At 55.4% G+C, this 27889-nt stretch overlaps 1 protein-coding gene across 1 annotated transcript in view; it reads right to left on the bottom strand.

Moving 5' to 3' along the window:
• Positions 1 to 20936, bottom strand: part of LOC144673019 (uncharacterized) — a gene marked incomplete at its 5' end in the record, with an annotated part of 151094 nt that extends 130158 nt beyond the window's left edge. Inside the window, 3 exons of the mRNA XM_078535018.1 lie at positions 15028 to 15182; positions 16167 to 16226; positions 20868 to 20936. Of these exons, the coding sequence (XP_078391144.1) occupies positions 15028 to 15182; positions 16167 to 16226; positions 20868 to 20936 (284 nt within the window). The remainder of the gene's footprint in view (positions 1 to 15027; positions 15183 to 16166; positions 16227 to 20867) is intronic.
• Between the last annotated feature and the right edge of the window lie 6953 nt (positions 20937 to 27889).

Here is a 27889-nt window from a genome sequence, read left to right as displayed (position 1 = left end):
TGCGTCTGGAGCTGTTGCTGCTGTGTCTCGAACAGGAGTTGCTGCTGTGTCTGGACCTGGAGTTGCTGCTGTGTCTGGAGCTGGAGTTGCTGCTGTGTCTGGAGCTCTTGCCGCTGTGTCTGGAGCTGCATTTGCTGCTATATCTGGAGCTGGAGTTGCTGCTGTGTCTGTGGCTGGAGTTGCTGCTGTGTCTGGAGCTGGAGTTGCTGCTGTGTCTGGAGCTGGAGTTGCTGCTGTGTCTACAGCCGGATTTGCTGCTGTGTCTGGTGCTGGAGTCGCTGCTGCATCAGGAGCTGGAGTTGCTGTGGTTGTGTCTGGTGCTGGAGTTGCTGCTGTGTCTGAAACTGGAGTTGCTGCTGTGTCTGGAGCTGGAGTTGCTACTGTGTCTGGAGCTGGAGTTGCTGCTCTGCCTGGTGCTGGAGTCGCTGCTGCATCAGGAGCTGGAGTTGCTGTGTTTCTGTCTGGAGCCGGAGTTGCTGCTGTGTCTGGAGCTGCAGTTGCTGCTGTGTCTGGAGCTGGAGTTGCTGCTGTGTCTTGAGCTGGAGTTGGTGCTATGTCTGGAGCTGAAGTTGCTGCTGTGTCTGGAGCTGGAGTTGCTGCTATGTCTGAAGCTGGAATTGTTGCTATGATTGGAGTTGGAGATGCTGCTATGTCTGGAGCTGGAGTTGCTGCTATGTCTGAAGCTGGAGTTGTTGCTATGATTGGAGCTGGAGATGCTGCTATGTCTGGAGCTGGAGTTGCTGCTATGTCTGGAGCTGGAGTTGTTGCTATGATTGGAGCTGGAGATGCTGCTGTGTCTGCAGGTGGAGTTGCTGCTGAATCCCCTGCTGGAGTTGCTGCTGCTTCTGGAGCTGGACTTGATGCTGTGTCTGCAGCTGAATTTGCTGCTCTGTCTGGAGCTGAATTTGCTGCTGTGTCTGGTGCTGGAGTAGCTGCTTTGTCTGCAGCTGGAGTTGCAGCTGTGTCTGGAGCTAGAGTTGCTGTGGTTGTGTCTTGAGCTGGAGTTGCTGCTGTGCCTGGAGCTGAAGTTGCTGCTGGGTCTGGTGGTGGAGATGCTGCTGTGTCTGGAGCTTTATTTGCTGCTGTGTCTGGTGGTGGAGTTGCTGCTGTGTCTGGATCTGGAGTTGCTGCTTTGTCTGGAGCTGGAGTTGCTGCTGTGTCTGGTGCTGGAGATGCTGCAGTGTCTGGTGCTGGATTTGCTGCTGTGTCTGGAGGTAGAGTTGCTGCTGAGTGTGGTGCTGGAGTTGCTGCTGTATCTGTTGCTGGAGTTGCTGCTGTCTCTGGTGCTGGAGTTGCTGCTATGGTTGTGTCTGGAGCTTAAGTTGCTGCTATGTCTGGAGCTGGAGTTGCTGCTGTGTCTGGTGCTGGAGTTGCTGCTGTGTCTGGAGCTGGAGGTGCTGCTGTGTCTGGAGCTGGAATTGCTGCTGTGTCTGGAACTGGAGTTGCTGTTGTGTCTGGAGCTGGAGTTGCTGCTGTGTCTGGAGGTGGAGTTGCTGCTGTGTCTGGAGCTGGAGTTGCTGCTGTGTCTGGAGCTCTTGCTGCTGTGTCTGGAACTGGAGTTGCTGCTGTGTCTGGAGCTGGAGTTGCTGCTGCGTCTGGAGCTGTCGCTGCTGTGTCTGGAACTGGAGTTGCTGCTGTGTCTGGAGCTGTTGCTGCTGTGTCTCGAACTGGAGTTGCTGTTGTGTCTGGGGCTGGAGTAGCTGCTTTCTCTGGAGCTGGAGTTGCTGCTGTGTCTGGTGCTGTTGCTGCTGTGTCTGGAACTGGAGTTGCTGCTGTGTCTGGAACTGGAGTTGCTGTTGTGTCTGGAGCAGGAGTTGCTGCTGTGTCTGGAGCTCCTGCTGCTTTGTCTAGAGCTGTAGTTGATGCTATGTCTGGAGTTCGAATAGCTGCTGTGTCTGGTGCAGGAGCTTCTACTATGTCTGGAGCTGGAGTTGCGTCTGTATCTGAAGCTGGAGTTGCTGCTGTGTCTGGAGATGGAGTTGCTGCTGTGTCTGGTGATGGAGTTGCTGCTGTGTCTGGAGCCGGAGTTTCTGCTGTGTCTGAAGCCGGAGTTGCTACTGTGTCTGGAGCTGAAGTTGCTGCTGTGTCTGGAGCTGGAGTTGCTGCTGTGTCTGGTGGTGGAGTTGCTGTGGTTGTGTCTGGAGCTGGTGTTGCTGCTGTGTCTGGAGCTGGAGTTGCTGCTGTGTCTGGTGCTGGAGATGCTGCTGTGTCTGGAGGAAGAGTTGCTGCTGATTCTGGTGCTGGAGTTGCTGCTGTGTCTGATGGTGGAGTTGCTGCTGTTTCTACAGCTGGAGTTGCTGTGGTTGTGTCTGGAGCTGGTGTTGCTGCTGTGTCTGGAGCTGTTGCTACTGTGTCTCGAACTGGAGTTGCTGTTGTGTCTGGAGCTGGAGTAGCTGCTTTCTCTGGAGCTGGAGTTGCTGCTGTGTCTGGAGCTGTTGCTGCTGTGTCTGGAACTGGAGTTGCTGCTGTGTCTAGAACTGGAGTTGCTGTTGTGTCTGGAGCAGGAGTTGCTGCTATGTCTGGAGCTGGAGTTGCTGCTGTGTCTCGAGCTGGAGTTGCTGCTGTGTCTGGAGCTGGAGTTGCTGCTCTGTCTGGTGCTGGAGTCGCTGCTGCATCAGGAGCTGGAGTTGCTGTGTTTCTGTCTGGAGCCGGAGTTGCTGCTGTGTCTGGAGCTGCAGTTGCTGCTGTGTCTGGAGCTGGAGTTGCTGCTGTGTCTTGAGCTGGAGTTGGTGCTATGTCTGGAGCTGAAGTTGCTGCTGTGTCTGGAGCTGGAGTTGCTGCTATGTCTGAAGCTGGAATTGTTGCTATGATTGGAGTTGGAGATGCTGCTATGTCTGGAGCTGGAGTTGCTGCTATGTCTGAAGCTGGAGTTGTTGCTATGATTGGAGCTGGAGATGCTGCTATGTCTGGAGCTGGAGTTGCTGCTATGTCTGGAGCTGGAGTTGTTGCTATGATTGGAGCTGGAGATGCTGCTGTGTCTGCAGGTGGAGTTGCTGCTGAATCCCCTGCTGGAGTTGCTGCTGCTTCTGGAGCTGGACTTGATGCTGTGTCTGCAGCTGAATTTGCTGCTCTGTCTGGAGCTGAATTTGCTGCTGTGTCTGGTGCTGGAGTAGCTGCTTTGTCTGCAGCTGGAGTTGCAGCTGTGTCTGGAGCTAGAGTTGCTGTGGTTGTGTCTTGAGCTGGAGTTGCTGCTGTGCCTGGAGCTGAAGTTGCTGCTGGGTCTGGTGGTGGAGATGCTGCTGTGTCTGGAGCTTTATTTGCTGCTGTGTCTGGTGGTGGAGTTGCTGCTGTGTCTGGATCTGGAGTTGCTGCTTTGTCTGGAGCTGGAGTTGCTGCTGTGTCTGGTGCTGGAGATGCTGCAGTGTCTGGTGCTGGATTTGCTGCTGTGTCTGGAGGTAGAGTTGCTGCTGAGTGTGGTGCTGGAGTTGCTGCTGTATCTGTTGCTGGAGTTGCTGCTGTGTCTGGTGCTGGAGTTGCTGCTATGGTTGTGTCTGGAGCTTAAATTGCTGCTATGTCTGGAGCTGGAGTTGCTGCTGTGTCTGGATCTGGAGTTGCTGCTGTGTCTGGAGCTCTTGCTGCTGTGTCTGGAGCTGTAGTTGCTGCTGTGTCCGGAGCTGGAGTTACTGCTGTGTCCGGAGCTGGAGTTGCTGCTGTGTCTGGTGCTGGAGTTTGTGCTGTGTATGCAGCTGGAGTTGCTGCTGTGTCTGGTGTTGGAGTTGCTGCTATGTCTGGAGCTGGAGTTGCTGCGGTGTCTGGAGCTGGAGTTGCTGCTGCGTCTGGAGCTGGAGGTGCTGCTGTGTCTGGAGCTGGAGGTGCTGCTGTGTCTGGAGCTGCAGTTGCTGCTGTGTCTGGAACTGGAGTTGCTGCTGTGTCTGGTGCTGGAGTTGCTGCTGTGTCTGGAGCTGGAGGTGCTGCTGTGTCTGGAGCTGGAATTGCTGCTGTGTCTGGAACTGGAGTTGCTGTTGTGTCTGGAGCTGGAGTTGCTGCTGTGTCTGGAGGTGGAGTTGCTGCTGTGTCTGGAGCTCTTGCTGCTGTGTCTGGAACTGGAGTTGCTGCTGTGTCTGGAGCTGGAGTTGCTGCTGCGTCTGGAGCTGTTGCTGCTGTGTCTCGAACTGGAGTTGCTGCTGTGTCTGGAGCTGGAGTTGCTGCTGTGTCTGGAGCTGTTGCTGCTGTGTCTGGAACTGGAGTTGCTGCTGTGTCTGGAGCTGTTGCTACTGTGTCTCGAACTGGAGTTGCTGTTGTGTCTGGAGCTGGAGTAGCTGCTTTCTCTGGAGCTGGAGTTGCTGCTGTGTCTGGAGCTGTTGCTGCTGTGTCTGGAACTGGAGTTGCTGCTGTGTCTAGAACTGGAGTTGCTGTTATGTCTGGAGCAGGAGTTGCTGCTATGTCTGGAGCTGGAGTTGCTGCTGTGTCTCGAGCTGGAGTTGCTACTGTGTCTGGAGATGGAGTTGCTGCTCTGTCTGGTGCTGGAGTCGCTGCTGCATCAGGAGCTGGAGTTGCTGTGTTTCTGTCTGGAGCCGGAGTTGCTGCTGTGTCTGGAGCTGGAGTTGCTGCTGTGTCTGGTGCTGGAGTTGCTGCTGTGTCTTGAGCTGGAGTTGGTGCTATGTCTGGAGCTGAAGTTGCTGCTGTGTCTGGAGCTGGAGTTGCTGCTATGTCTGAAGCTGGAATTGTTGCTATGATTGGAGTTGGAGATGCTGCTATGTCTGGAGCTGGAGTTGCTGCTGTGTCTGGTGCTGGAGTTTGTGCTGTGTATGCAGCTGGAGTTGCTGCTGTGTCTGGTGTTGGAGTTGCTGCTATGTCTGGAGCTGGAGTTGCTGCGGTGTCTGGAGCTGGAGTTGCTGCTGCGTCTGGAGCTGGAGGTGCTGCTGTGTCTGGAGCTGGAGGTGCTGCTGTGTCTGGAGCTGCAGTTGCTGCTGTGTCTGGAACTGGAGTTGCTGCTGTGTCTGGTGCTGGAGTTGCTGCTGTGTCTGGAGCTGGAGGTGCTGCTGTGTCTGGAGCTGGAATTGCTGCTGTGTCTGGAACTGGAGTTGCTGTTGTGTCTGGAGCTGGAGTTGCTGCTGTGTCTGGAGGTGGAGTTGCTGCTGTGTCTGGAGCTGGAGTTGCTGCTGTGTCTGGAGCTCTTGCTGCTGTGTCTGGAACTGGAGTTGCTGCTGTGTCTGGAGCTGGAGTTGCTGCTGCGTCTGGAGCTGTTGCTGCTGTGTCTCGAACTGGAGTTGCTGCTGTGTCTGGAGCTGGAGTTGCTGCTGTGTCTGGAGCTGTTGCTGCTGTGTCTGGAACTGGAGTTGCTGCTGTGTCTGGAGCTGTTGCTACTGTGTCTCGAACTGGAGTTGCTGTTGTGTCTGGAGCTGGAGTAGCTGCTTTCTCTGGAGCTGGAGTTGCTGCTGTGTCTGGAGCTGTTGCTGCTGTGTCTGGAACTGGAGTTGCTGCTGTGTCTAGAACTGGAGTTGCTGTTATGTCTGGAGCAGGAGTTGCTGCTATGTCTGGAGCTGGAGTTGCTGCTGTGTCTCGAGCTGGAGTTGCTACTGTGTCTGGAGATGGAGTTGCTGCTCTGTCTGGTGCTGGAGTCGCTGCTGCATCAGGAGCTGGAGTTGCTGTGTTTCTGTCTGGAGCCGGAGTTGCTGCTGTGTCTGGAGCTGGAGTTGCTGCTGTGTCTGGTGCTGGAGTTGCTGCTGTGTCTTGAGCTGGAGTTGGTGCTATGTCTGGAGCTGAAGTTGCTGCTGTGTCTGGAGCTGGAGTTGCTGCTATGTCTGAAGCTGGAATTGTTGCTATGATTGGAGTTGGAGATGCTGCTATGTCTGGAGCTGGAGTTGCTGCTATGTCTGAAGCTGGAGTTGTTGCTATGATTGGAGCTGGAGATGCTGCTGTGTCTGCAGGTGGAGTTGCTGCTGAATCCCCTGCTGGAGTTGCTGCTGCTTCTGGAGCTGGACTTGATGCTGTGTCTGCAGCTGAATTTGCTGCTCTGTCTGGAGCTGAATTTGCTGCTGTGTCTGGTGCTGGAGTAGCTGCTTTGTCTGCAGCTGGAGTTGCAGCTGTGTCTGGAGCTAGAGTTGCTGTGGTTGTGTCTTGTGCTGGAGTTGCTACTGTGCCTGGAGCTGAAGTTGCTGCTGGGTCTGGTGGTGGAGATGCTGCTGTGTCTGGAGCTTTATTTGCTGCTGTGTCTGGTGGTGGAGTTGCTGCTGTGTCTGGATCTGGAGTTGCTGCTTTGTCTGGAGCTGGAGTTGCTGCTGTGTCTGGTGCTGGAGATGCTGCAGTGTCTGGTGCTGGATTTGATGCTGTGTCTGGAGGTAGAGTTGCTGCTGAGTGTGGTGCTGGAGTTGCTGCTGTATCTGTTGCTGGAGTTGCTGCTGTGTCTGGTGCTGGAGTTGCTGCTATGGTTGTGTCTGGAGCTTAAGTTGCTGCTATGTCTGGAGCTGGAGTTGCTGCTGTGTCTGGATCTGGAGTTGCTGCTGTGTCTGGAGCTCTTGCTGCTGTGTCTGGAGCTGTAGTTGCTGCTGTGTCCGGAGCTGGAGTTACTGCTGTGTCCGGAGCTGGAGTTGCTGCTGTGCCTGGTGCTGGAGTTTGTGCTGTGTATGCAGCTGGAGTTGCTGCTGTGTCTGGTGTTGGAGTTGCTGCTATGTCTGGAGCTGGAGTTGCTGCGGTGTCTGGAGCTGGAGTTGCTGCTGCGTCTGGAGCTGGAGGTGCTGCTGTGTCTGGAGCTGGAGGTGCTGCTGTGTCTGGAGCTGCAGTTGCTGCTGTGTCTGGAACTGGAGTTGCTGCTGTGTCTGGTGCTGGAGTTGCTGCTGTGTCTGGAGCTGGAGGTGCTGCTGTGTCTGGAGCTGGAATTGCTGCTGTGTCTGGAACTGGAGTTGCTGTTGTGTCTGGAGCTGGAGTTGCTGCTGTGTCGGGAGGTGGAGTTGCTGCTGTGTCTGGTGGTGGAGTTGCTGCTGTGTCTGGAGCTGTTTCTGCTGTGTCTGGAACTGGAGTTGCTGCTGTGTCTGGAGCTGTTGCTGTTGTGTCTGGAGCTGGAGTAGCTGCTTTCTCTGGAGCTGGAGTTGCTGCTGTGTCTGGAGCTGCTGCTGCTGTGTCTGGAACTGGATTTGCTGCTGTGTCTGGAACTGGAGTTGCTGTTGTGTCTGGAGCAGGAGTTGCTGCTGTGTCTGGAGCTCCTGCTGCTTTGTCTAGAGCTGTAGTTGATGCTATGACTGGAGTTCGAATAGCTGCTGTGTCTGGTGCTGGAGCTGCTACTATGTCTGGAGCTGGAGTTGCTGCTGTATCTGAAGCTGGAGTTGCTGCTGTGTCTGGAGCTGGAGTTGCTGCTGTGTCTGGTGATGGAGTTGCTGCTGTGTCTGGAGCCGGAGTTGCTGCTGTGTCTGGAGCCGGAGTTGCTGCTGTGTCTGGAGCTGGAGTTGCTGCTGCGTCTGGAGCTGTTGCTGCTGTGTCTCGAACTGGAGTTGCTGCTGTGTCTGGAGCTGGAGTTGCTGTGGTTGTGTCTGGAGCTGGTGTTGCTGCTGTGTCTGGAGCTGGAGTTGCTGCTGTGTCTGGTGCTGGAGATGCTGCTGTGTCTGGAGGAAGAGTTGCTGCTGATTCTGGTGCTGGAGTTGCTGCTGTGTCTGATGGTGGAGTTGCTGCTGTTTCTACAGCTGGAGTTGCTGTGGTTGTGTCTGGAGCTGGTGTTGCTGCTGTGTCTGGAGCTGGAGTTGCTGCTGCGTCTGGAGCTGTTGCTGCTGTGTCTCGAACAGGAGTTGCTGCTGTGTCTGGACCTGGAGTTGCTGCTGTGTCTGGAGCTGGAGTTGCTGCTGTGTCTGGAGCTCTTGCCGCTGTGTCTGGAGCTGCATTTGCTGCTATATCTGGAGCTGGAGTTGCTGCTGTGTCTGTGGCTGGAGTTGCTGCTGTGTCTGGAGCTGGAGTTGCTGCTGTGTCTGGAGCTGGAGTTGCTGCTGTGTCTACAGCCGGATTTGCTGCTGTGTCTGGTGCTGGAGTCGCTGCTGCATCAGGAGCTGGAGTTGCTGTGGTTGTGTCTGGTGCTGGAGTTGCTGCTGTGTCTGAAACTGGAGTTGCTGCTGTGTCTGGAGCTGGAGTTGCTACTGTGTCTGGAGCTGGAGTTGCTGCTCTGCCTGGTGCTGGAGTCGCTGCTGCATCAGGAGCTGGAGTTGCTGTGTTTCTGTCTGGAGCCGGAGTTGCTGCTGTGTCTGGAGCTGCAGTTGCTGCTGTGTCTGGAGCTGGAGTTGCTGCTGTGTCTTGAGCTGGAGTTGGTGCTATGTCTGGAGCTGAAGTTGCTGCTGTGTCTGGAGCTGGAGTTGCTGCTATGTCTGAAGCTGGAATTGTTGCTATGATTGGAGTTGGAGATGCTGCTATGTCTGGAGCTGGAGTTGCTGCTATGTCTGAAGCTGGAGTTGTTGCTATGATTGGAGCTGGAGATGCTGCTATGTCTGGAGCTGGAGTTGCTGCTATGTCTGGAGCTGGAGTTGTTGCTATGATTGGAGCTGGAGATGCTGCTGTGTCTGCAGGTGGAGTTGCTGCTGAATCCCCTGCTGGAGTTGCTGCTGCTTCTGGAGCTGGACTTGATGCTGTGTCTGCAGCTGAATTTGCTGCTCTGTCTGGAGCTGAATTTGCTGCTGTGTCTGGTGCTGGAGTAGCTGCTTTGTCTGCAGCTGGAGTTGCAGCTGTGTCTGGAGCTAGAGTTGCTGTGGTTGTGTCTTGAGCTGGAGTTGCTGCTGTGCCTGGAGCTGAAGTTGCTGCTGGGTCTGGTGGTGGAGATGCTGCTGTGTCTGGAGCTTTATTTGCTGCTGTGTCTGGTGGTGGAGTTGCTGCTGTGTCTGGATCTGGAGTTGCTGCTTTGTCTGGAGCTGGAGTTGCTGCTGTGTCTGGTGCTGGAGATGCTGCAGTGTCTGGTGCTGGATTTGCTGCTGTGTCTGGAGGTAGAGTTGCTGCTGAGTGTGGTGCTGGAGTTGCTGCTGTATCTGTTGCTGGAGTTGCTGCTGTCTCTGGTGCTGGAGTTGCTGCTATGGTTGTGTCTGGAGCTTAAGTTGCTGCTATGTCTGGAGCTGGAGTTGCTGCTGTGTCTGGTGCTGGAGTTGCTGCTGTGTCTGGAGCTGGAGGTGCTGCTGTGTCTGGAGCTGGAATTGCTGCTGTGTCTGGAACTGGAGTTGCTGTTGTGTCTGGAGCTGGAGTTGCTGCTGTGTCTGGAGGTGGAGTTGCTGCTGTGTCTGGAGCTGGAGTTGCTGCTGTGTCTGGAGCTCTTGCTGCTGTGTCTGGAACTGGAGTTGCTGCTGTGTCTGGAGCTGGAGTTGCTGCTGCGTCTGGAGCTGTCGCTGCTGTGTCTGGAACTGGAGTTGCTGCTGTGTCTGGAGCTGTTGCTGCTGTGTCTCGAACTGGAGTTGCTGTTGTGTCTGGGGCTGGAGTAGCTGCTTTCTCTGGAGCTGGAGTTGCTGCTGTGTCTGGTGCTGTTGCTGCTGTGTCTGGAACTGGAGTTGCTGCTGTGTCTGGAACTGGAGTTGCTGTTGTGTCTGGAGCAGGAGTTGCTGCTGTGTCTGGAGCTCCTGCTGCTTTGTCTAGAGCTGTAGTTGATGCTATGTCTGGAGTTCGAATAGCTGCTGTGTCTGGTGCAGGAGCTTCTACTATGTCTGGAGCTGGAGTTGCGTCTGTATCTGAAGCTGGAGTTGCTGCTGTGTCTGGAGATGGAGTTGCTGCTGTGTCTGGTGATGGAGTTGCTGCTGTGTCTGGAGCCGGAGTTTCTGCTGTGTCTGAAGCCGGAGTTGCTACTGTGTCTGGAGCTGAAGTTGCTGCTGTGTCTGGAGCTGGAGTTGCTGCTGTGTCTGGTGGTGGAGTTGCTGTGGTTGTGTCTGGAGCTGGTGTTGCTGCTGTGTCTGGAGCTGGAGTTGCTGCTGTGTCTGGTGCTGGAGATGCTGCTGTGTCTGGAGGAAGAGTTGCTGCTGATTCTGGTGCTGGAGTTGCTGCTGTGTCTGATGGTGGAGTTGCTGCTGTTTCTACAGCTGGAGTTGCTGTGGTTGTGTCTGGAGCTGGTGTTGCTGCTGTGTCTGGAGCTGTTGCTACTGTGTCTCGAACTGGAGTTGCTGTTGTGTCTGGAGCTGGAGTAGCTGCTTTCTCTGGAGCTGGAGTTGCTGCTGTGTCTGGAGCTGTTGCTGCTGTGTCTGGAACTGGAGTTGCTGCTGTGTCTAGAACTGGAGTTGCTGTTGTGTCTGGAGCAGGAGTTGCTGCTATGTCTGGAGCTGGAGTTGCTGCTGTGTCTCGAGCTGGAGTTGCTGCTGTGTCTGGAGCTGGAGTTGCTGCTCTGTCTGGTGCTGGAGTCGCTGCTGCATCAGGAGCTGGAGTTGCTGTGTTTCTGTCTGGAGCCGGAGTTGCTGCTGTGTCTGGAGCTGCAGTTGCTGCTGTGTCTGGAGCTGGAGTTGCTGCTGTGTCTTGAGCTGGAGTTGGTGCTATGTCTGGAGCTGAAGTTGCTGCTGTGTCTGGAGCTGGAGTTGCTGCTATGTCTGAAGCTGGAATTGTTGCTATGATTGGAGTTGGAGATGCTGCTATGTCTGGAGCTGGAGTTGCTGCTATGTCTGAAGCTGGAGTTGTTGCTATGATTGGAGCTGGAGATGCTGCTATGTCTGGAGCTGGAGTTGCTGCTATGTCTGGAGCTGGAGTTGTTGCTATGATTGGAGCTGGAGATGCTGCTGTGTCTGCAGGTGGAGTTGCTGCTGAATCCCCTGCTGGAGTTGCTGCTGCTTCTGGAGCTGGACTTGATGCTGTGTCTGCAGCTGAATTTGCTGCTCTGTCTGGAGCTGAATTTGCTGCTGTGTCTGGTGCTGGAGTAGCTGCTTTGTCTGCAGCTGGAGTTGCAGCTGTGTCTGGAGCTAGAGTTGCTGTGGTTGTGTCTTGTGCTGGAGTTGCTGCTGTGCCTGGAGCTGAAGTTGCTGCTGGGTCTGGTGGTGGAGATGCTGCTGTGTCTGGAGCTTTATTTGCTGCTGTGTCTGGTGGTGGAGTTGCTGCTGTGTCTGGATCTGGAGTTGCTGCTTTGTCTGGAGCTGGAGTTGCTGCTGTGTCTGGAGCTGGAGATGCTGCAGTGTCTGGTGCTGGATTTGCTGCTGTGTCTGGAGGTAGAGTTGCTGCTGAGTGTGGTGCTGGAGTTGCTGCTGTATCTGTTGCTGGAGTTGCTGCTGTGTCTGGTGCTGGAGTTGCTGCTATGGTTGTGTCTGGAGCTTAAATTGCTGCTATGTCTGGAGCTGGAGTTGCTGCTGTGTCTGGATCTGGAGTTGCTGCTGTGTCTGGAGCTCTTGCTGCTGTGTCTGGAGCTGTAGTTGCTGCTGTGTCCGGAGCTGGAGTTACTGCTGTGTCCGGAGCTGGAGTTGCTGCTGTGTCTGGTGCTGGAGTTTGTGCTGTGTATGCAGCTGGAGTTGCTGCTGTGTCTGGTGTTGGAGTTGCTGCTATGTCTGGAGCTGGAGTTGCTGCGGTGTCTGGAGCTGGAGTTGCTGATGCGTCTGGAGCTGGAGGTGCTGCTGTGTCTGGAGCTGGAGGTGCTGCTGTGTCTGGAGCTGCAGTTGCTGCTGTGTCTGGAACTGGAGTTGCTGCTGTGTCTGGTGCTGGAGTTGCTGCTGTGTCTGGAGCTGGAGGTGCTGCTGTGTCTGGAGCTGGAATTGCTGCTGTGTCTGGAACTGGAGTTGCTGTTGTGTCTGGAGCTGGAGTTGCTGCTGTGTCTGGAGGTGGAGTTGCTGCTGTGTCTGGAGCTGGAGTTGCTGCTGTGTCTGGAGCTCTTGCTGCTGTGTCTGGAACTGGAGTTGCTGCTGTGTCTGGAGCTGGAGTTGCTGCTGCGTCTGGAGCTGTTGCTGCTGTGTCTCGAACTGGAGTTGCTGCTGTGTCTGGAGCTGGAGTTGCTGCTGTGTCTGGAGCTGTTGCTGCTGTGTCTGGAACTGGAGTTGCTGCTGTGTCTGGAGCTGTTGCTGCTGTGTCTCGAACTGGAGTTGCTGTTGTGTCTGGAGCTGGAGTAGCTGCTTTCTCTGGAGCTGGAGTTGCTGCTGTGTCTGGAGCTGTTGCTGCTGTGTCTGGAACTGGAGTTGCTGCTGTGTCTGGAACTGGAGTTGCTGTTGTGTCTGGAGCAGGAGTTGCTGCTGTGTCTGGAGCTCCTGCTGCTTTGTCTAGAGCTGTAGTTGATGCTATGTCTGGAGTTCGAATAGCTGCTGTGTCTGGTGCAGGAGCTGCTACTATGTCTGGAGCTGGAGTTGCTGCTGTATCTGAAGCTGGAGTTGCTGCTGTGTCTGGAGCTGGAGTTGCTGCTGTGTCTGGTGATGGAGTTGCTGCTGTGTCTGGAGCCGGAGTTGCTGCTGTGTCTGGAGCCGGAGTTGCTACTGTGTCTGGAGCTGAAGTTGCTGCTGTGTCTGGTGCTGGAGTTGCTGCTGTATCTGGAGCTGGAGTTGCTGCTGTGTCTGGAGCTGTAGTTGCTGCTGTGTCTGGTGGTGGAGTTGCTGTGGTTGTGTCTGGAGCTGGTGTTGCTGCTGTGTCTGGAGCTGGAGTTGCTGCTGTGTCTGGTGCTGGAGATGCTGCTGTGTCTGGAGGAAGAGTTGCTGCTGATTCTGGTGCTGGAGTTGCTGCTGTGTCTGATGGTGGAGTTGCTGCTGTTTCTACAGCTGGAGTTGCTGTGGTTGTGTCTGGAGCTGGTGTTGCTGCTGTGTCTGGAGCTGGAGTTGCTGCTGCGTCTGGAGCTGTTGCTGCTGTGTCTCGAACTGGAGTTGCTGCTGTGTCTGGACCTGGAGTTGCTGCTGTGTCTGGAGCTGTTGCTGCTGTGTCTGGAACTGGAGTTGCAGCTGTGTCTGGAGCTGTTGCTGCTGTGTCTGCAACTGGAGTTGCTGTTGTATCTGGAGCAGGAGTTGCTGCTGTGTCCGGAGCTGGAGTTGCTGCTGTGTCTGGTGCTGGAGTTTGTGCTGTGTATGCAGCTGGAGTTGCTGCTGTGTCTGGTGTTGGAGTTGCTGCTATGTCTGGAGCTGGAGTTGCTGCGGTGTCTGGAGCTGGAGTTGCTGCTGCGTCTGGAGCTGGAGGTGCTGCTGTGTCTGGAGCTGGAGGTGCTGTTGTGTCTGGAGCTGCAGTTGCTGCTGTGTCTGGGCCTGGAGTTGCTGCTGTGTCTGGTGCTGGAGTGGATGCTGTGTCTGAAGCTGGAGGTGCTGCTGTGTCTAGAGCTGGAATTGCTGCTGTGTCTGGAACTGGAGTTGCTGTTGTGTCTGGAGCTGGAGTTGCTGCTGTGTCTGGAGGTGGAGTTGCTGCTGTGTCTGGAGCTGGAGTTGCTGCTGTGTCTGGAGCTCTTGCTGCTGTGTCTGGAACTGGAGTTGCTGCTGTGTCTGGAGCTGGAGTTGCTGCTGCGTCTGGAGCTGTTGCTGCTGTGTCTCGAACTGGAGTTGCTGCTGTGTCTGGACCTGGAATTGCTGCTGTGTCTGGAGCTGTTGCTGCTGTGTCTGGAACTGGAGTTGCTGCTGTGTCTGGAGCTGTTGCTGCTGTGTCTCGAACTGGAGTTGCTGTTGTGTCTGGAGCTGGAGTAGCTGCTTTCTCTGGAGCTGGAGTTGCTGCTGTGTCTGGAGCTGTTGCAGCTGTGTCTGGAACTGGAGTTGCTGCTGTGTCTGGAACTGGAGTTGCTGTTGTGTCTGGAGCAGGAGTTGCTGCTGTGTCTGGAGCTCCTGCTGCTTTGTCTAGAGCTGTAGTTGATGCTATGTCTGGAGTTCGAATAGCTGCTGTGTCTGGTGCAGGAGCCGCTACTATGTCTGGAGCTGGAGTTGCTGCTGTATCTGAAGCTGGAGTTGCTGCTGTGTCTGGAGCTGGAGTTGCTGCTGTGTCTGGTGATGGAGTTGCTGCTGTGTCTGGAGCCGGAGTTGCTGCTGTGTCTGGAGCCGGAGTTGCTACTGTGTCTGGAGCTGAAGTTGCTGCTGTGTCTGGTGCTGGAGTTGCTGCTGTATCTGGAGCTGGAGTTGCTGCTGTGTCTGGAGCTGGAGTTGCTGCTGTGTCTGGTGGTGGAGTTGCTGTGGTTGTGTCTGGAGCTGGTGTTGCTGCTGTGTCTGGAGCTGGAGTTGCTGCTGTGTCTGGTGCTGGAGATGCTGCTGTGTCTGGAGGAAGAGTTGCTGCTGATTCTGGTGCTGGAGTTGCTGCTGTGTCTGATGGTGGAGTTGCTGCTGTTTCTACAGCTGGAGTTGCTGTGGTTGTGTCTGGAGCTGGTGTTGCTGCTGTGTCTGGAGCTGGAGTTGCTGCTGCGTCTGGAGCTGTTGCTGCTGTGTCTCGAACTGGAGTTGCTGCTGTGTCAGGACCTGGAGTTGCTGCTGTGTCTGGAGCTGTTGCTGCTGTGTCTGGAACTGGAGTTGCTGCTGTGTCTGGAGCTGTTGCTACTGTGTCTCGAACTGGAGATGCTGTTGTGTCTGGAGCTGGAGTAGCTGCTTTCTCTGGAGCTGGAGTTGCTGCTGTGTCTGGAGCTGTTGCTGCTGTGTCTGGAACTGGAGTTGCTGCTGTGTCTAGAACTGGAGTTGCTGTTGTGTCTGGAGCAGGAGTTGCTGCTGTGTCTCGAGCTCCTGCTGCTTTGTCTAGAGCTGTAGCTGATGCTATGTCTGGAGTTCGAATAGCTGCTGTGTCTGGTGCAGGAGCTGCTACTATGTCTGGAGCTGGAGTTGCTGCTGTATCTGGAGCTGGAGTTGCTGCTGTGTCTGGAGCTGGAGTTGCTGCTGTGTCTGGTGATGGAGTTGCTGCTGTGTCTGGAGCCGGAGTTGCTGCTGTGTCTGGAGCCGGAATTGCTACTGTGTCTGGAGCTGAAGTTGCTGCTGTGTCTGGTGCTGGAGTTGCTGCTGTATCTGGAGCTGGAGTTGCTGCTGTGTCTGGAGCTGGAGTTGCTGCTGTGTCTGGTGGTGGAGTTGCTGTGGTTGTGTCTGGAGCTGGTGTTGCTGCTGTGTCAGGAGCTGGAGTTGCTGCTGTGTCTGGTGCTGGAGATGCTGCTGTGTCTGGAGGAAGAGTTGCTGCTGATTCTGGTGCTGGAGTTGCTGCTGTGTCTGATGGTGGAGTTGCTGCTGTGTCTACAGCTGGAGTTGCTGTGGTTGTGTCTGGAGCAGGTGTTGCTGCTGTGTCTGGAGCTGGAGTTGCTGCTGTGTCTGGAGCTGGAGTTGCTGCTGTGTCTGTTGCTTGATTTGCTGCTGTGTCTGGTGGTGGAGTTGCTTCTGTGTCTGGAGCTGGAGTTGCTGCTGTCTCTGGAGCTCTTGCTGCTGTGTCAGGTGTTGGAGTTGCTGCTATGTCTGGAGCTGGAGTTGCTGCTTTGTCTGGAGCTGGAGGTGCTGCTGTGTCTGGAGCTCTTGCTGATTTGTCTGGAGCTGGAGTTGCTGCTATGTCTGGAGCTGGAGTTGCTGCGGTGTCTGGTGCTGGATTTGCTGCTGTGTCTGGAGCTGGAGTTGCTGCTGTGTCTGGAGCTGGAGGTGCTGCTGTGTCTGGAGCTCTTGCTGATTTGTCTGGAGCTGGAGTTGCTGCTATGTCTGGAGCTGGAGTTGCTGCTGTGACTGGAGCAGGAGTTGCTGCTGTGTCTGGAGCTGTTGCTGCTGTGTCTGGAGCTGCTGCTGCTTTGTCTGGAGCTGTAGATGCTGATATGTCTGGAGTTCGAATGGCTGCTGTGACTGGTGCAGGAGCTGCTGCTATGTCTGGAGCTGGTGTTGCTGCTGTGTCTGGAGCTGGAGATGCTGCTGTGTCTGGAGCTGGAGTTGCAGCTTAGGCTGCAGCAGGAGATGATGCTGTGTCTGGTGCTGGAGTTGCTGCTGTGTCTGGAGCTCTTGCTGCTGTGTCTGGTGTTGGAGTTGCTGCTATGTCTGGAGCTGGATTTGCTGCGGTGTCTGGTGCTGGAGTTGGTGCTGTGTCTGGAGCTGGAGTTGCTGCTGTGTCTGGAGCTGGAGGTGCTGCTGTGTCTGGAGCTCTTGCTGCTGTGTCTGGAACTGGAGTTGCTGCTGTGTCTGGAGCAGGAGTTGCTGCTGTGTCTGGAGCTGGAGTTTCTGTTGTGTCTGGAGCTGGAGTTGCTGCTGTGTCTGGAACTGCAGTTGCTGCTGTGTCTGGAGCTGTTGCTGCTGTGTCTGGACCTGGAGTTGCTGCTGTGTCTGGAGCAGGAGTTGCTGCGGTGTCTGGAGCTGGAGCTGCTGCTGTGTCTGGTGCTGGATTTGCTGCTGTGTATGGTGCTGGAGTTGCTGCTGTCTCTGGAGCTGGAGTTGCTGCTGTGTCTGGAGCTGGAGTTGCTGCTGTGTCTGGAGTTGGAGTTGCTGCTATGTCTGGAGCTGGAGTTGCTGCGGTGTCTGGTGCTGGAGTTGCTGCTGCGTCTGGAGCTGGAGCTGCTGCTGTGTCTGGAGCTCTTGCTGATTTGTCTGGAGCTGGAGTTGCTGCTATGTCTGGAGCTGGAGTTGCTGCTGTGTCTGGAGCTGGAGTTGCTGCTGTGTCTGGTGCTGGAGTTCCTGCAGTGTCTGGAGCTCCTGCTGCTTTGTCTGGAGCTGGATTTGCTGCTATGTCTGGGGTTCGAATGGCTGCTGTGTCTGGTGCAGCAGCTGCTGCTGTGTCTGGAGCTGGAGTTGCTGTGGTTGTGTCTGGGACTGGAGTTGTTGCTGTGTCTGGTGATGGAGTTGCTGCTGTGTCTGGAGCCGGAGTTGCTGCTGTGTCTGGAGCTGGAGTTGCTGCTGTGTCTGCTGCTGGAGTTGCTGCTGTGTCTGGAGGTCGAGTTGCTGCTGTGTCTGTAGCAGGAGTTTCTGCTGTGTCTGGAGCTGGAGTTGCTGCTGTGTCTGGAGCTGGAGTTGCTGCAGTGTCTGGAGCTGCAGTTGCTGCTGTGTCTGGAGCTGGAATTTCTGCTGTGTCTGGAGCCGGAGTTGCTGCTGTGTCTCTCGCTGGAGTTGCTGTGGTTGTGTTTGGTGCTGGAGTTGCTGCTGTGTCTGGAGCTGGAGTTGCTGCTATGTCTGGTGCTGGAGTTGCTGCTATGTCTGGAGCTGGAGTTGCTGCTGTTTCTGGTAAAGGAGTTGCTCCTATGTCTGGAGCTGGAATTACTGCTGTGTCTGAAGCTGGAGTTGCTGCTGTGGTTGTGTCTGGAGCTAGAGTTGCTATTATGTCTGGTGCTGGATTTGCTGCTGTATCTGGAGCTGGAATTGCTGCTGTGTCTGGAGTTCGAGTTGCTGCTGTGTCTGGAGCTGGAGTTGCTGCTGTGTCAGGAGCTGGAGTTGCTGCTGTGGTTGTGTCTGGAGTTCGAGTTGCTGCTATGTCAGGATCTGGAGTTGCTGCTGTGTCTGGATCTGGAGTTGCTGCTATGTCAGGATCTGGAGTTGCTGCTGTGTCTGGATCTGGAGTAGCTGCTGTGTCTGGAGCTGGAGTTGCAGCTGTGGTTGTGTCTGGAGCTGGAGGTGCTGCTGTGCCTGGAGCTGGAGTTGCAGCTGTGTTTGTGTCTGGAGCTGGAGGTGCTGCTGTGTCTGGAGCTGGAGTTGCTGCTGTGTCTGGAGCTGGAGTTGCTGCTGTGTCTGGAGCTGGATTGCTGCTGAGTCTGGTGCTGGAGATGCTGCTGTGTCTGGAGCTGGAGTTGCTGCTGTGTCTGGAGCTGGAGTTGCTGCTGTGTCTGGAGCTGGAGTTGCTGCTGTCGTTGTGTCTGGTGCTCGAGATGCTGCTGTGTCTGGTGCTGGAGTTGCTGCAGTGTCTGGACCGGGAGTTGCTGCTATGTCTGGAGCTGGAGTTGGTGCGGTGTCTGGTGCTGGAGTTGCTGCTGTGTCTGGAGCTGGAGTTGCTGCTGTGTCTGGTGCTGGTGTTGCTGCTGTGCCTGGAACGGGAGTTGCTGCTATGTCTGGAGCTGGAGTTGCTGCGGTGTCGGGTGCTGGTGTTGCTGCTGTGTCTGTTGCTGGAGTTGCTGCAATGTCTGGAACGGGAGTTGCTGCTATGTCTGGAGCTGGATTTGCTGCTGTATCTGTAGCTGGAATTGCTGCTCTTTCTGTAGCTGGAGATGCTGCTGTGTCTGGAGCTGGAGTTGCTGCTGTGTCTGGAGCTTGAGTTGCTGCTGTGTCTGGAGCTGGAGTTGCTGCTCTGTCTGGAGCTGGAGTTGTTGCTGTGTCTGGAGCTGGAGTTGCTGCTGCTTCTGGAGCTGGAGTTGCTTCTGTGTCTGGTGCTGGAGTTGCTGCTGTGTTTGGAGCTGGAGTTGCTGCTGTGTCTGGAGCTGGAGTTGCTGCTCTGTCTGGAGCTGGAGTTGCAGCTGTGTCTGGAGCTGGAGTTGCTGCAGTGTCTGGTGGTGGAGTTGCCGCTGTTTCTGGAGCTGAAGTTGATGCTGTGTCTGGAGCTGGAGTTGGTGCTGTGTCTGGAGCTGGAGTTGCTGCTGTGTCTGGTGCTGGAGATGCTGCAGTGTCTGGTGCTGCATTTGCTGCTGTGTCTGGAGGAAGTGTTGCTGCTGAGTCTGGTGCTGGAGTTGCTGCTGTGGTTGTGTCTGGAACTGGAGTTGCTGCTATGTCTGGAGCTGGAGTTGCTGCTGTGTCTGGAGCTGGAGTTGCTGCTGTGTCTGGAGCTGGAGTTGCTGCCGTGTCTGGTGCTGGAGACGCTGCTGTGTCTGGTGCTGGCATTGATGCTATGTCTGGAGCTGGGGTTGCTGCTATGTCTGGAGCCTGAGATGCTGCTGAGTCTTGAGCTCTTGCAGCTGTGTCTGGAGCTGGAGTTGCTGCTTTGTCTGGAGCTGGAGTTGTTGCTGTGTCTGGAGCTGCTGCCATGTCTGGAGCTGTAGTTGCTGCTGTGTCTGGTGCTGGAGACGCTGCTGTGTCTGGTGCTGGCGTTGCTGCTATGTCTGGAGCCTTAGTTGCTGCTGTGTCTGGAGCTCTTGCTCCTGTGTCTGGAGCTGGAGTTGCTGCTGTGTATGGAGCTGGAGTAGCAGCTATGTCTGGAGCTGAAGTTGCTGCTATGTCTGGAGCTGGAGTTGCTGCTGTGTCTGTGGCTGGAGTTGCTGCTGTGTCTGGAGCTGGAGTTGCTGCTGTGTCTGGAGCTGGAGTTGCTGCTGTGTCTGGAGCTGGAGTTGCTGCTATTTCTGGAGCTGGAGTTGCTGCTGTGTCTGGAGCTGGAGTTGCTGCTGTGTCTGGAGCTGGAGTTGCTGCTGTGTCTGGAGCTGGAGTTGCTTCTGTGTCTGGAGCTGGAGTTGCTGCTGTGTCTGGAGCTGGAGATGCTGCTGTGTCTGGTGATGGAGTTTCTGCTGTGGTAGTGGCTGGAGTTGCTGCTCTGTTGGATCTCGAGTTGCTGCTGTGTCTGTAGCTGGAGTTGCTGCTGTGTCTGGAGCTGGAGTTGCTGCTGTGTCTGTAGCTGGAATTGCTGCTGTGTCTGTAGCTGGAGTTGCTGCTGTGTCTGGAGGTGGAGTTGCTGCTATGTCTGGAGCTGGAGTTGCTGCTGTGTCTGGAGCTGGAGTTGCTGCTGTGTCTGGAGTCGGATTTGCTGCTGTGTCTGGTGCTGGAGTCGCTGCTGCATCAGGAGCTGGAGTTGCTGTGTTTGTGTCTGGAGCCGGAGTTGCTGCTGTGTCTGGAGCTGGAGTTGCTGCTATGTCTGGAGCTGGAGTTGCTGCTGTGTCTGGAGCTGGAGTTGCTGCTGTGTCTGGAGCTGGAGTTGCTGCCGTGTCTGGTGCTGGAGACGCTGCTGTGTCTGGTGCTGGCATTGATGCTATGTCTGGAGCTGGGGTTGCTGCTATGTCTGGAGCCTGAGATGCTGCTGAGTCTTGAGCTCTTGCAGCTGTGTCTGGAGCTGGAGTTGCTGCTTTGTCTGGAGCTGGAGTTGTTGCTGTGTCTGGAGCTGCTGCCATGTCTGGAGCTGTAGTTGCTGCTGTGTCTGGTGCTGGAGACGCTGCTGTGTCTGGTGCTGGCGTTGCTGCTATGTCTGGAGCCTTAGTTGCTGCTGTGTCTGGAGCTCTTGCTCCTGTGTCTGGAGCTGGAGTTGCTGCTGTGTATGGAGCTGGAGTAGCAGCTATGTCTGGAGCTGAAGTTGCTGCTATGTCTGGAGCTGGAGTTGCTGCTGTGTCTGTGGCTGGAGTTGCTGCTGTGTCTGGAGCTGGAGTTGCTGCTGTGTCTGGAGCTGGAGTTGCTGCTGTGTCTGGAGCTGGAGTTGCTGCTATTTCTGGAGCTGGAGTTGCTGCTGTGTCTGGAGCTGGAGTTGCTGCTGTGTCTGGAGCTGGAGTTGCTGCTGTGTCTGGAGCTGGAGTTGCTTCTGTGTCTGGAGCTGGAGTTGCTGCTGTGTCTGGAGCTGGAGATGCTGCTGTGTCTGGTGATGGAGTTTCTGCTGTGGTAGTGGCTGGAGTTGCTGCTCTGTTGGATCTCGAGTTGCTGCTGTGTCTGTAGCTGGAGTTGCTGCTGTGTCTGTAGCTGGAGTTGCTGCTGTGTCTGTAGCTGGAATTGCTGCTGTGTCTGTAGCTGGAGTTGCTGCTGTGTCTGGAGGTGGAGTTGCTGCTATGTCTGGAGCTGGAGTTGCTGCTGTGTCTGGAGCTGGAGTTGCTGCTGTGTCTGGAGTCGGATTTGCTGCTGTGTCTGGTGCTGGAGTCGCTGCTGCATCAGGAGCTGGAGTTGCTGTGTTTGTGTCTGGAGCCGGAGTTGCTGCTGTGTCTGGAGCTGGAGTTGCTGTGGTTGTGTCTGGAGGTGGAGTTGCTGCTGTGCCTGGAGCTCATGCTGCTGTGTCTGGAGCTGGAGTTGCTGCTGTGTCTGGAGCTGGAGTTGCTGCTGTGTCTTGAGCTGGAGTTGCTGCTGAATCTCCTGATGGAGTTGCTGCTGCTTCTGGAGCTGGACTTGATGCTGTGTCTGGAGCTGAATTTGCTGCTCTCTCTGGAGCTGAATTTGCTGCTGTGTCTGGTGCTGGAGTAGCTGCTTTGTCTGCAGCTGGAGTTGCAGCTGTGTCTGGAGCTAGAGTTGCTGTGGTTGTGTCTGGATCTGGAGTTGCTGCTGTGTTGGGAGCAGGATTTGCTGCTGTGACTGGTGCTGGTGTTGCTGATTTGTCTGAAGACGGAGTTGCTGTTGTGTCTGGTGCTGGAGATGCTGCAGTGTCTGGTGCTGGAGTTGCTGCTGTATCTGGTGCTGGTGTTGCTGCTGTGTCTGGTGCTGGAGTTGCTGCTGTGGTTGTGTCTGGAGCTTAAGTTGCTGCTATGTATGGAGCTGGAGTTGCTGCTGTGTCTGGAGCTGGAGTTCCTGCCGTGTCTGGAGCTGGAGTTGCTCCTGTGTCTGGTGCTGGTGTTGCTGCTTTGTCTGAAGACGGGGTTGCTGCTGTGCCTGGAACTGGAGTTGCTGCTGTGTCTGGTGCTGGAGTTGCTGCTGTGTCGGTTGCTGGAGTTGCTGCTGTGTCTGGTGCTGGAGTTGCTGCTGTGTCTGGAGCTGGAGTTGCTGCTGTGTCTGGAGCTGGAGTTGCTGCTTTGTCTGGTGCTGGAGTTGCTGCTGTGTCTGAAGCTGGAGTTGCTGCTGTGACTGGTGCTGGAGTTGCTGCTGTGGTTGTGTCTGGAGCTGGAGTTGCTCCTGTGTCTGGAGCTGGAGTTGCTCCTCTGTCTGGAGCTGGAGTTGCTGCTGTGTCTGGTGGTGGAGTAGCTGCTGTGCCTGGAGCTGGAGGTGCCACTATGTCTGGAGCTGGATTTGCTGCTGAATCTGGAGCTGGAATTGCTGCTCTGTCTGGAGATGGAGTTGCTGCTGTGTCTGGAGCTGGTGTTGCTGCTGTGTCTGGAGCTGGAGTTGCTTCTGTGTCTGGAGCTGGAGTTGCTGCTCTGTCTGGAGCTGGAGTTGCTGCTGTGTCTGGTGCTGGAGTTGCTGCTGTGTCTGGTGCTGGAGTTGCTGCTGTGTCTGGAGCTGGAGTTGATGCTGTGTCTGGAGCTGGAGTAGCTGCTGTGTCTAGAGCTGGAGTTGATGCTGTGTCTGGAGCTGGAGTAGCTGAGGTTGTGTTTGGATCTGGTGTTGCTACTGTCTCTGGAGCTGGAGTTGCTGCTGTGTCTGGTGCTGGAGTTGCTGCAGTGTCTGGTGCTGGATTTGCTGCTGTGTCTGGAGGAAGTGTTGCTGCTGAGTCTGGTGCTGGAGTTGCTGCTGTGTCTGGAGCTGGAGTTGCTGCTGTGTCTGGAGCTCTGGCTGCTGTGTCTGGAGCTGGAGTTGCTGCTGTGGTTGTGTCTGGAGCTGGAGTTGCTGCTATGTCTGGAGCTGGAGTTGCTGCTGTGTCTGGAGCTGGAGTTGCTGCTGTGTCTGGAGCTCTGGCTGCTGTGTCTGGAGCTGGAGTTGCTGCCGTGTCTGATGCTGGAGACGCTGCTGTGTCTGGTGCTGGCATTGCTGCTATGTCTGGAGCTGGAGTTGCTGCTATGTCTGGAGCCTGAGTTGCTGCTGAGTCTTGAGCTCTTGCAGCTGTGTCTGGAGCTGGAGTTGCTGCTGTGTCTGGAGCTGGAGTTGCTACTGTGTCTGTAGCTCTTGCTGCTTTGTCTGGAGCTGGAGTTACTGCTGTTTCTGGAGCTGCTGCTGTGTCTGGAGCTGGAGTTGCTGCTGTGTCTGGTGCTGGAGACGCTGCTGTGTCTGGTGCTGTCGTTGCTGCTATGTCTGGAGCCTGAGTTGCTGCTGTGTCTGGAGCTCTTGCTGCTGTGTCTGGAGCTGGAGTTGCTGCTGTGTCTGTGGCTGGAGTTGCTGCTGTGTCTGGAGCTGGAGTTGCTGCTGTGTCTCGAGCTGGAGTTGCTGCTATGTCTGGAGCTGCAGTTGCTGCTCTGTCTGGTGCTGGAGTCGCTGCTGCATCAGGTGCTGGAGTTGCTGTGTTTCTGTCTGTAGCCGTAGTTGCTGCTGTGTCTGGAGCTGGAGTTGCTGCTGTGTCTGGAGCTGGAGTTGCTGCTGTGTCTTGAGCTGGAGTTGGTGCTATGTCTGGAGCTGAAGTTGCTGCTGTGTCTGGAGCTGGAGTTGCTGCTATGTCTGAAGCTGAAATTGTTGCTATGATTGGAGCTGGAAATGCTGCTATGTCTGGAGCTGGAGTTGCTGCTATGTCTGAAGCTGGAGTTGTTGCTATGATTGGAGCTGGAGATGCTGCTATGTCTGGAGCTGGAGTTGCTGCTATGTCTGGAGCTGGAGTTGCTGCTGTGTCTGGAGCTGGAGTTGCTGCCGTGTCTGGTGCTGGAGACGCTGCTGTGTCTGGTGCTGGCATTGATGCTATGTCTGGAGCTGGGGTTGCTGCTATGTCTGGAGCCTGAGTTGCTGCTGAGTCTTGAGCTCTTGCAGCTGTGTCTGGAGCTGGAGTTGCTGCTTTGTCTATAGCTGGAGTTGCTGCTGTGTCTGGAGCTGCTGCCATGTCTGGAGCTGGAGTTGCTGCTGTGTCTGGTGCTGGAGACGCTGCTGTGTCTGGTGCTGGCGTTGCTGCTATGCCTGGAGCCTGAGTTGCTGCTGTGTCTGGAGCTCGTGCTGCTGTGTCTGGAGCTGGAGTTGCTGCTGTGTATGGAGCTGGAGTAGCAGCTATGTCTGGAGCTGAAGTTGCTGCTGTGTCTGGTGCTGGAGTTGCTGCTGTGTCTGGAGCTCTTGCCGCTGTGTCTGGAGCTGCATTTGCTGCTATGTCTGGAGTTGGAGTTGCTGCTGTGTCTGTGGCTGGAGTTGCTGCTGTGTCTGGAGCTGGAGTTGCTGCTGTGTCTGGAGCTGGAGTTGCTGCTGTGTCTGGAGCCAGAGTTGCTGCTATTTCTGGAGCTGGAGTTGCTGCTGTGTCTGGAGCTGGAGTTGCTGCTGTGTCTGGAGCTGGAGTTGCTGCTGTGTCTGGAGCCGGATTTTCTGCTGTGTCTGGAGCTGGAGTTGCTGCTGTGTCTGGAGCTGGAGTTGCTGCTGTGTCTGGTGCTGGAGTTGCTGCTGTGTCTTGAGCTGGAGTTGGTGCTATGTCTGGAGCTGAAGTTGCTGCTGTGTCTGGAGCTGGAGTTGCTGCTATGTCTGAAGCTGAAATTGTTGCTATGATTGGAGCTGGAAATGCTGCTATGTCTGGAGCTGGAGTTGCTGCTATGTCTGAAGCTGGAGTTGTTGCTATGATTGGAGCTGGAGATGCTGCTATGTCTGGAGCTGGAGTTGCTGCTATGTCTGGAGCTGGAGTTGTTGCTATGATTGGCGCTGGAGATGCTGCTGTGTCTGCAGGTGGAGTCGCTGCTGAATCCCCTGCTGGAGTTGCTGCTGCTTCTGGAGCTAGACTTGATGCTGTGTCTGCAGCTGAATTTGCTGCTCTGTCTGGAGCTGAATTTGCTGCTGTGTCTGGTGCTGGAGTAGCTGCTTTGTCTGCAGCTGGAGTTGCAGCTGTGTCTGGAGCTAGAGTTGCTGTGGTTGTGTCTTGTGCTGGAGTTGCTGCTGTGCCTGGTGCTGAAGTTGCTGCTGTGTCTGGTGGTGGAGATGCTGCTGTTTCTGGAGCTTGATTTGCTGCTGTGTCTGGTGGTGGAGTTGCTGCTGTGTCTGGAGCTGAAGTTGCTGCTGTGTCTGAAGCTGGAGTTGCTGCTGTGTCTGGTGCTGGAGATGCTGCATTGTCTGGTGCTGGATTTGCTGCTGTGTCTGGAGGTAGAGTTGCTGCTGAGTCTGGTGCTGGAGTTGCTGCTGTATCTGGTGCTAGAGTTGCTGCTGTGTCTGGTGCTGGAGTTGCTGCTATGGTTGTGTCTGGAGCTTAAGTTGCTGCTATGTCTGGAGCTGGAGTTGCTGCTGTGTCTGGATCTGGAGTTGCTGCTGTGTCTGGAGCTAGTGCTGCTGCTGTGTCTGGAGCTGGAGTTGCTCCTCTGTCTGGTGCTGGTGTTGCTGCTTTGTCTGAAGACGGAGTTGCTGCAGTGTCTGGAGCTGGAGTTGCTGAGGTAGTGTCTGGTGCTGGAGATGCTGCTGTGTCTGGAGCTGGAGTTGCTGCTGTGTCTGGAGCTGGAGTTGGTGCTATGTCTGGAGCTGAAGTTGCTGCTATGTCTGCAGCTGGAGTTGCTGCTATGTCTGAAGCTGGAGTTGATTCTATGTTTGGAGCTGGAGTTGCTGCGATGTCTGAAGTTGGAGTTGTTGCTATGATTGGAGCTGGAGATGCTGCTATGTTTGGAGCTGGAGATGTTGCTATGATTGGAGCTGGAGATGCTGCTGTGTCTGGTGCTGGAGTTGCTGCTGTGTCTGGTGCTAGAGTTGCTGCTGTGTCTGGAGCTGGAGTTGCTGGTGTGTCTGGTGCTGGAGTTGCTGCTGTGTCTGGAGTTGGAGTTGCTGCTGTGTCTGGAGGTGGAGTTGCTGCTGAATCTCCTGCTGGAGTTGCTGCTGCTTCTTGAGCTGGACTTGCTGCTGTGTCTGGAGCTGAATTTGCTGCTCTGTCTGGAGCTGAATTTGCTGCTGTGTCTGGTGCTGGAGTAGCTGCTTTGTCTGCAGCTGGAGTTGCAGCTGTGACTGGTGCTGGAGTTGCTGCCGTGTCTGGTGCTTGATTTGATGCTGTGTCTGGTGGTAGAGTTGCTGCTTTGTCTGGAGCAGGATTTGATGCTGTGTCTGGTGCTTGATTTGCTGCTGTGTCTGGAGTTGGAGCTGCTGCTGTGTCTAGAGCTGGAGATGCTGCAGTGTCCGGTGCTGGAGTTGCTGCTGTGTCTGGAGCTGGAGTAGCTGCTGTGTCTAGAGCTGGAGTTGATGCTGTGTCTGGAGCTGGAGTAGCTGAGGTTGTGTTTGGATCTGGTGTTGCTGCTGTCTCTGGAGCTGGAGTTGCTGCTGTGTCTGGTGCTGGAGTTGCTGCAGTGTCTGGTGCTGGATTTGCTGCTGTGTCTGGAGGAAGTGTTGCTGCTGAGTCTGGTGCTGGAGTTGCTGCTGTGTCTGGAGCTGGAGTTGCTGCTGTGTCTGGAGCTCTGGCTGCTGTGTCTGGAGCTGGAGTTGCTGCTGTGGTTGTGTCTGGAGCTGGAGTTGCTGCTATGTCTGGAGCTGGAGTTGCTGCTGTGTCTGGAGCTGGAGTTGCTGCTGTGTCTGGAGCTCTGGCTGCTGTGTCTGGAGCTGGAGTTGCTGCCGTGTCTGGTGCTGGAGACGCTGCTGTGTCTGGAGCTGGAGTTGCTGCTGTGTCTGGTGCTGGAGTTGCTGCTGTGTCTTGAGCTGGAGTTGGTGCTATGTCTGGAGCTGAAGTTGCTGCTGTGTCTGGAGCTGGAGTTGCTGCTATGTCTGAAGCTGAAATTGTTGCTATGATTGGAGCTGGAAATGCTGCTATGTCTGGAGCTGGAGTTGCTGCTATGTCTGAAGCTGGAGTTGTTGCTATGATTGGAGCTGGAGATGCTGCTATGTCTGGAGCTGGAGTTGCTGCTATGTCTGGAGCTGGAGTTGTTGCTATGATTGGAGCTGGAGATGCTGCTGTGTCTGCAGGTGGAGTTGCTGCTGAATCCCCTGCTGGAGTTGCTGCTGCTTCTGGAGCTAGACTTGATGCTGTGTCTGCAGCTGAATTTGCTGCTCTGTCTGGAGCTGAATTTGCTGCTGTGTCTGGTGCTGGAGTAGCTGCTTTGTCTGCAGCTGGAGTTGCAGCTGTGTCTGGAGCTAGAGTTGCTGTGGTTGTGTCTTGTGCTGGAGTTGCTGCTGTGCCTGGTGCTGAAGTTGCTGCTGTGTCTGGTGGTGGAGATGCTGCTGTTTCTGGAGCTTGATTTGCTGCTGTGTCTGGTGGTGGAGTTGCTGCTGTGTCTGGAGCTGGAGTTGCTGCTGTGTCTGAAGCTGGAGTTGCTGCTGTGTCTGGTGCTGGAGATGCTGCATTGTCTGGTGCTGGATTTGCTGCTGTGTCTGGAGGTAGAGTTGCTGCTGAGTCTGGTGCTGGAGTTGCTGCTGTATCTGGTGCTAGAGTTGCTGCTGTGTCTGGTGCTGGAGTTGCTGCTATGGTTGTGTCTGGAGCTTAAGTTGCTGCTATGTCTGGAGCTGGAGTTGCTGCTGTGTCTGGATCTGGAGTTGCTGCTGTGTCTGGAGCTAGTGCTGCTGCTGTGTCTGGAGCTGGAGTTGCTCCTCTGTCTGGTGCTGGTGTTGCTGCTTTGTCTGAAGACGGAGTTGCTGCAGTGTCTGGAGCTGGAGTTGCTGAGGTAGTGTCTGGTGCTGGAGATGCTGCTGTGTCTGGAGCTGGAGTTGCTGCTGTGTCTGGAGCTGGAGTTGGTGCTATGTCTGGAGCTGAAGTTGCTGCTATGTCTGCAGCTGGAGTTGCTGCTATGTCTGAAGCTGGAGTTGATTCTATGTTTGGAGCTGGAGTTGCTGCGATGTCTGAAGTTGGAGTTGTTGCTATGATTGGAGCTGGAGATGCTGCTATGTCTGGAGCTGGAGATGTTGCTATGATTGGAGCTGGAGATGCTGCTGTGTCTGGTGCTGGAGTTGCTGCTGTGTCTGGTGCTAGATTTGCTGCTGTGTCTGGAGCTGGAGTTGCTGCTGTGTCTGGTGCTGGAGTTGCTGCTGTGTCTGGAGTTGGAGTTGCTGCTGTGTCTGGAGGTGGAGTTGCTGCTGAATCTCCTGCTGGAGTTGCTGCTGCTTCTTGAGCTGGACTTGCTGCTGTGTCTGGAGCTGAATTTGCTGCTCTGTCTGGAGCTGGAGTTGCTGCTCTGTCTGGAGCTGGAGTTGCAGCTGTGTCTGGAGCTGGAGTTGCTGCAGTGTCTGGTGGTGGAGTTGCCGCTGTTTCTGGAGCTGAAGTTGATGCTGTGTCTGGAGCTGGAGTTGGTGCTGTGTCTGGAGCTGGAGTTGCTGCTGTGTCTGGTGCTGGAGATGCTGCAGTGTCCGGTGCTGGATTTGCTGCTGTGTCTGGAGGAAGTGTTGCTGCTGAGTCTGGTGCTGGAGTTGCTGCTGTGGTTGTGTCTGGAACTGGAGTTGCTGCTATGTCTGGAGCTGGAGTTGCTGCTGTGTCTGGAGCTGGAGTTGCTGCTGTGTCTGGAGCTGGAGTTGCTGCCGTGTCTGGTGCTGGAGACGCTGCTGTGTCTGGTGCTGGCATTGATGCTATGTCTGGAGCTGGGGTTGCTGCTATGTCTGGAGCCTGAGTTGCTACT

Source organism: Cetorhinus maximus, unplaced genomic scaffold, assembly GCF_964194155.1.
Source record: "Cetorhinus maximus unplaced genomic scaffold, sCetMax3.hap1.1 HAP1_SCAFFOLD_200, whole genome shotgun sequence".
In the NCBI taxonomy this organism is placed as follows: Eukaryota; Metazoa; Chordata; class Chondrichthyes; order Lamniformes; family Cetorhinidae; genus Cetorhinus; species Cetorhinus maximus.
The sequence above is the reverse complement of the archived record's forward strand: the minus strand, read 5'-3'. Positions and strand labels throughout refer to the sequence as shown.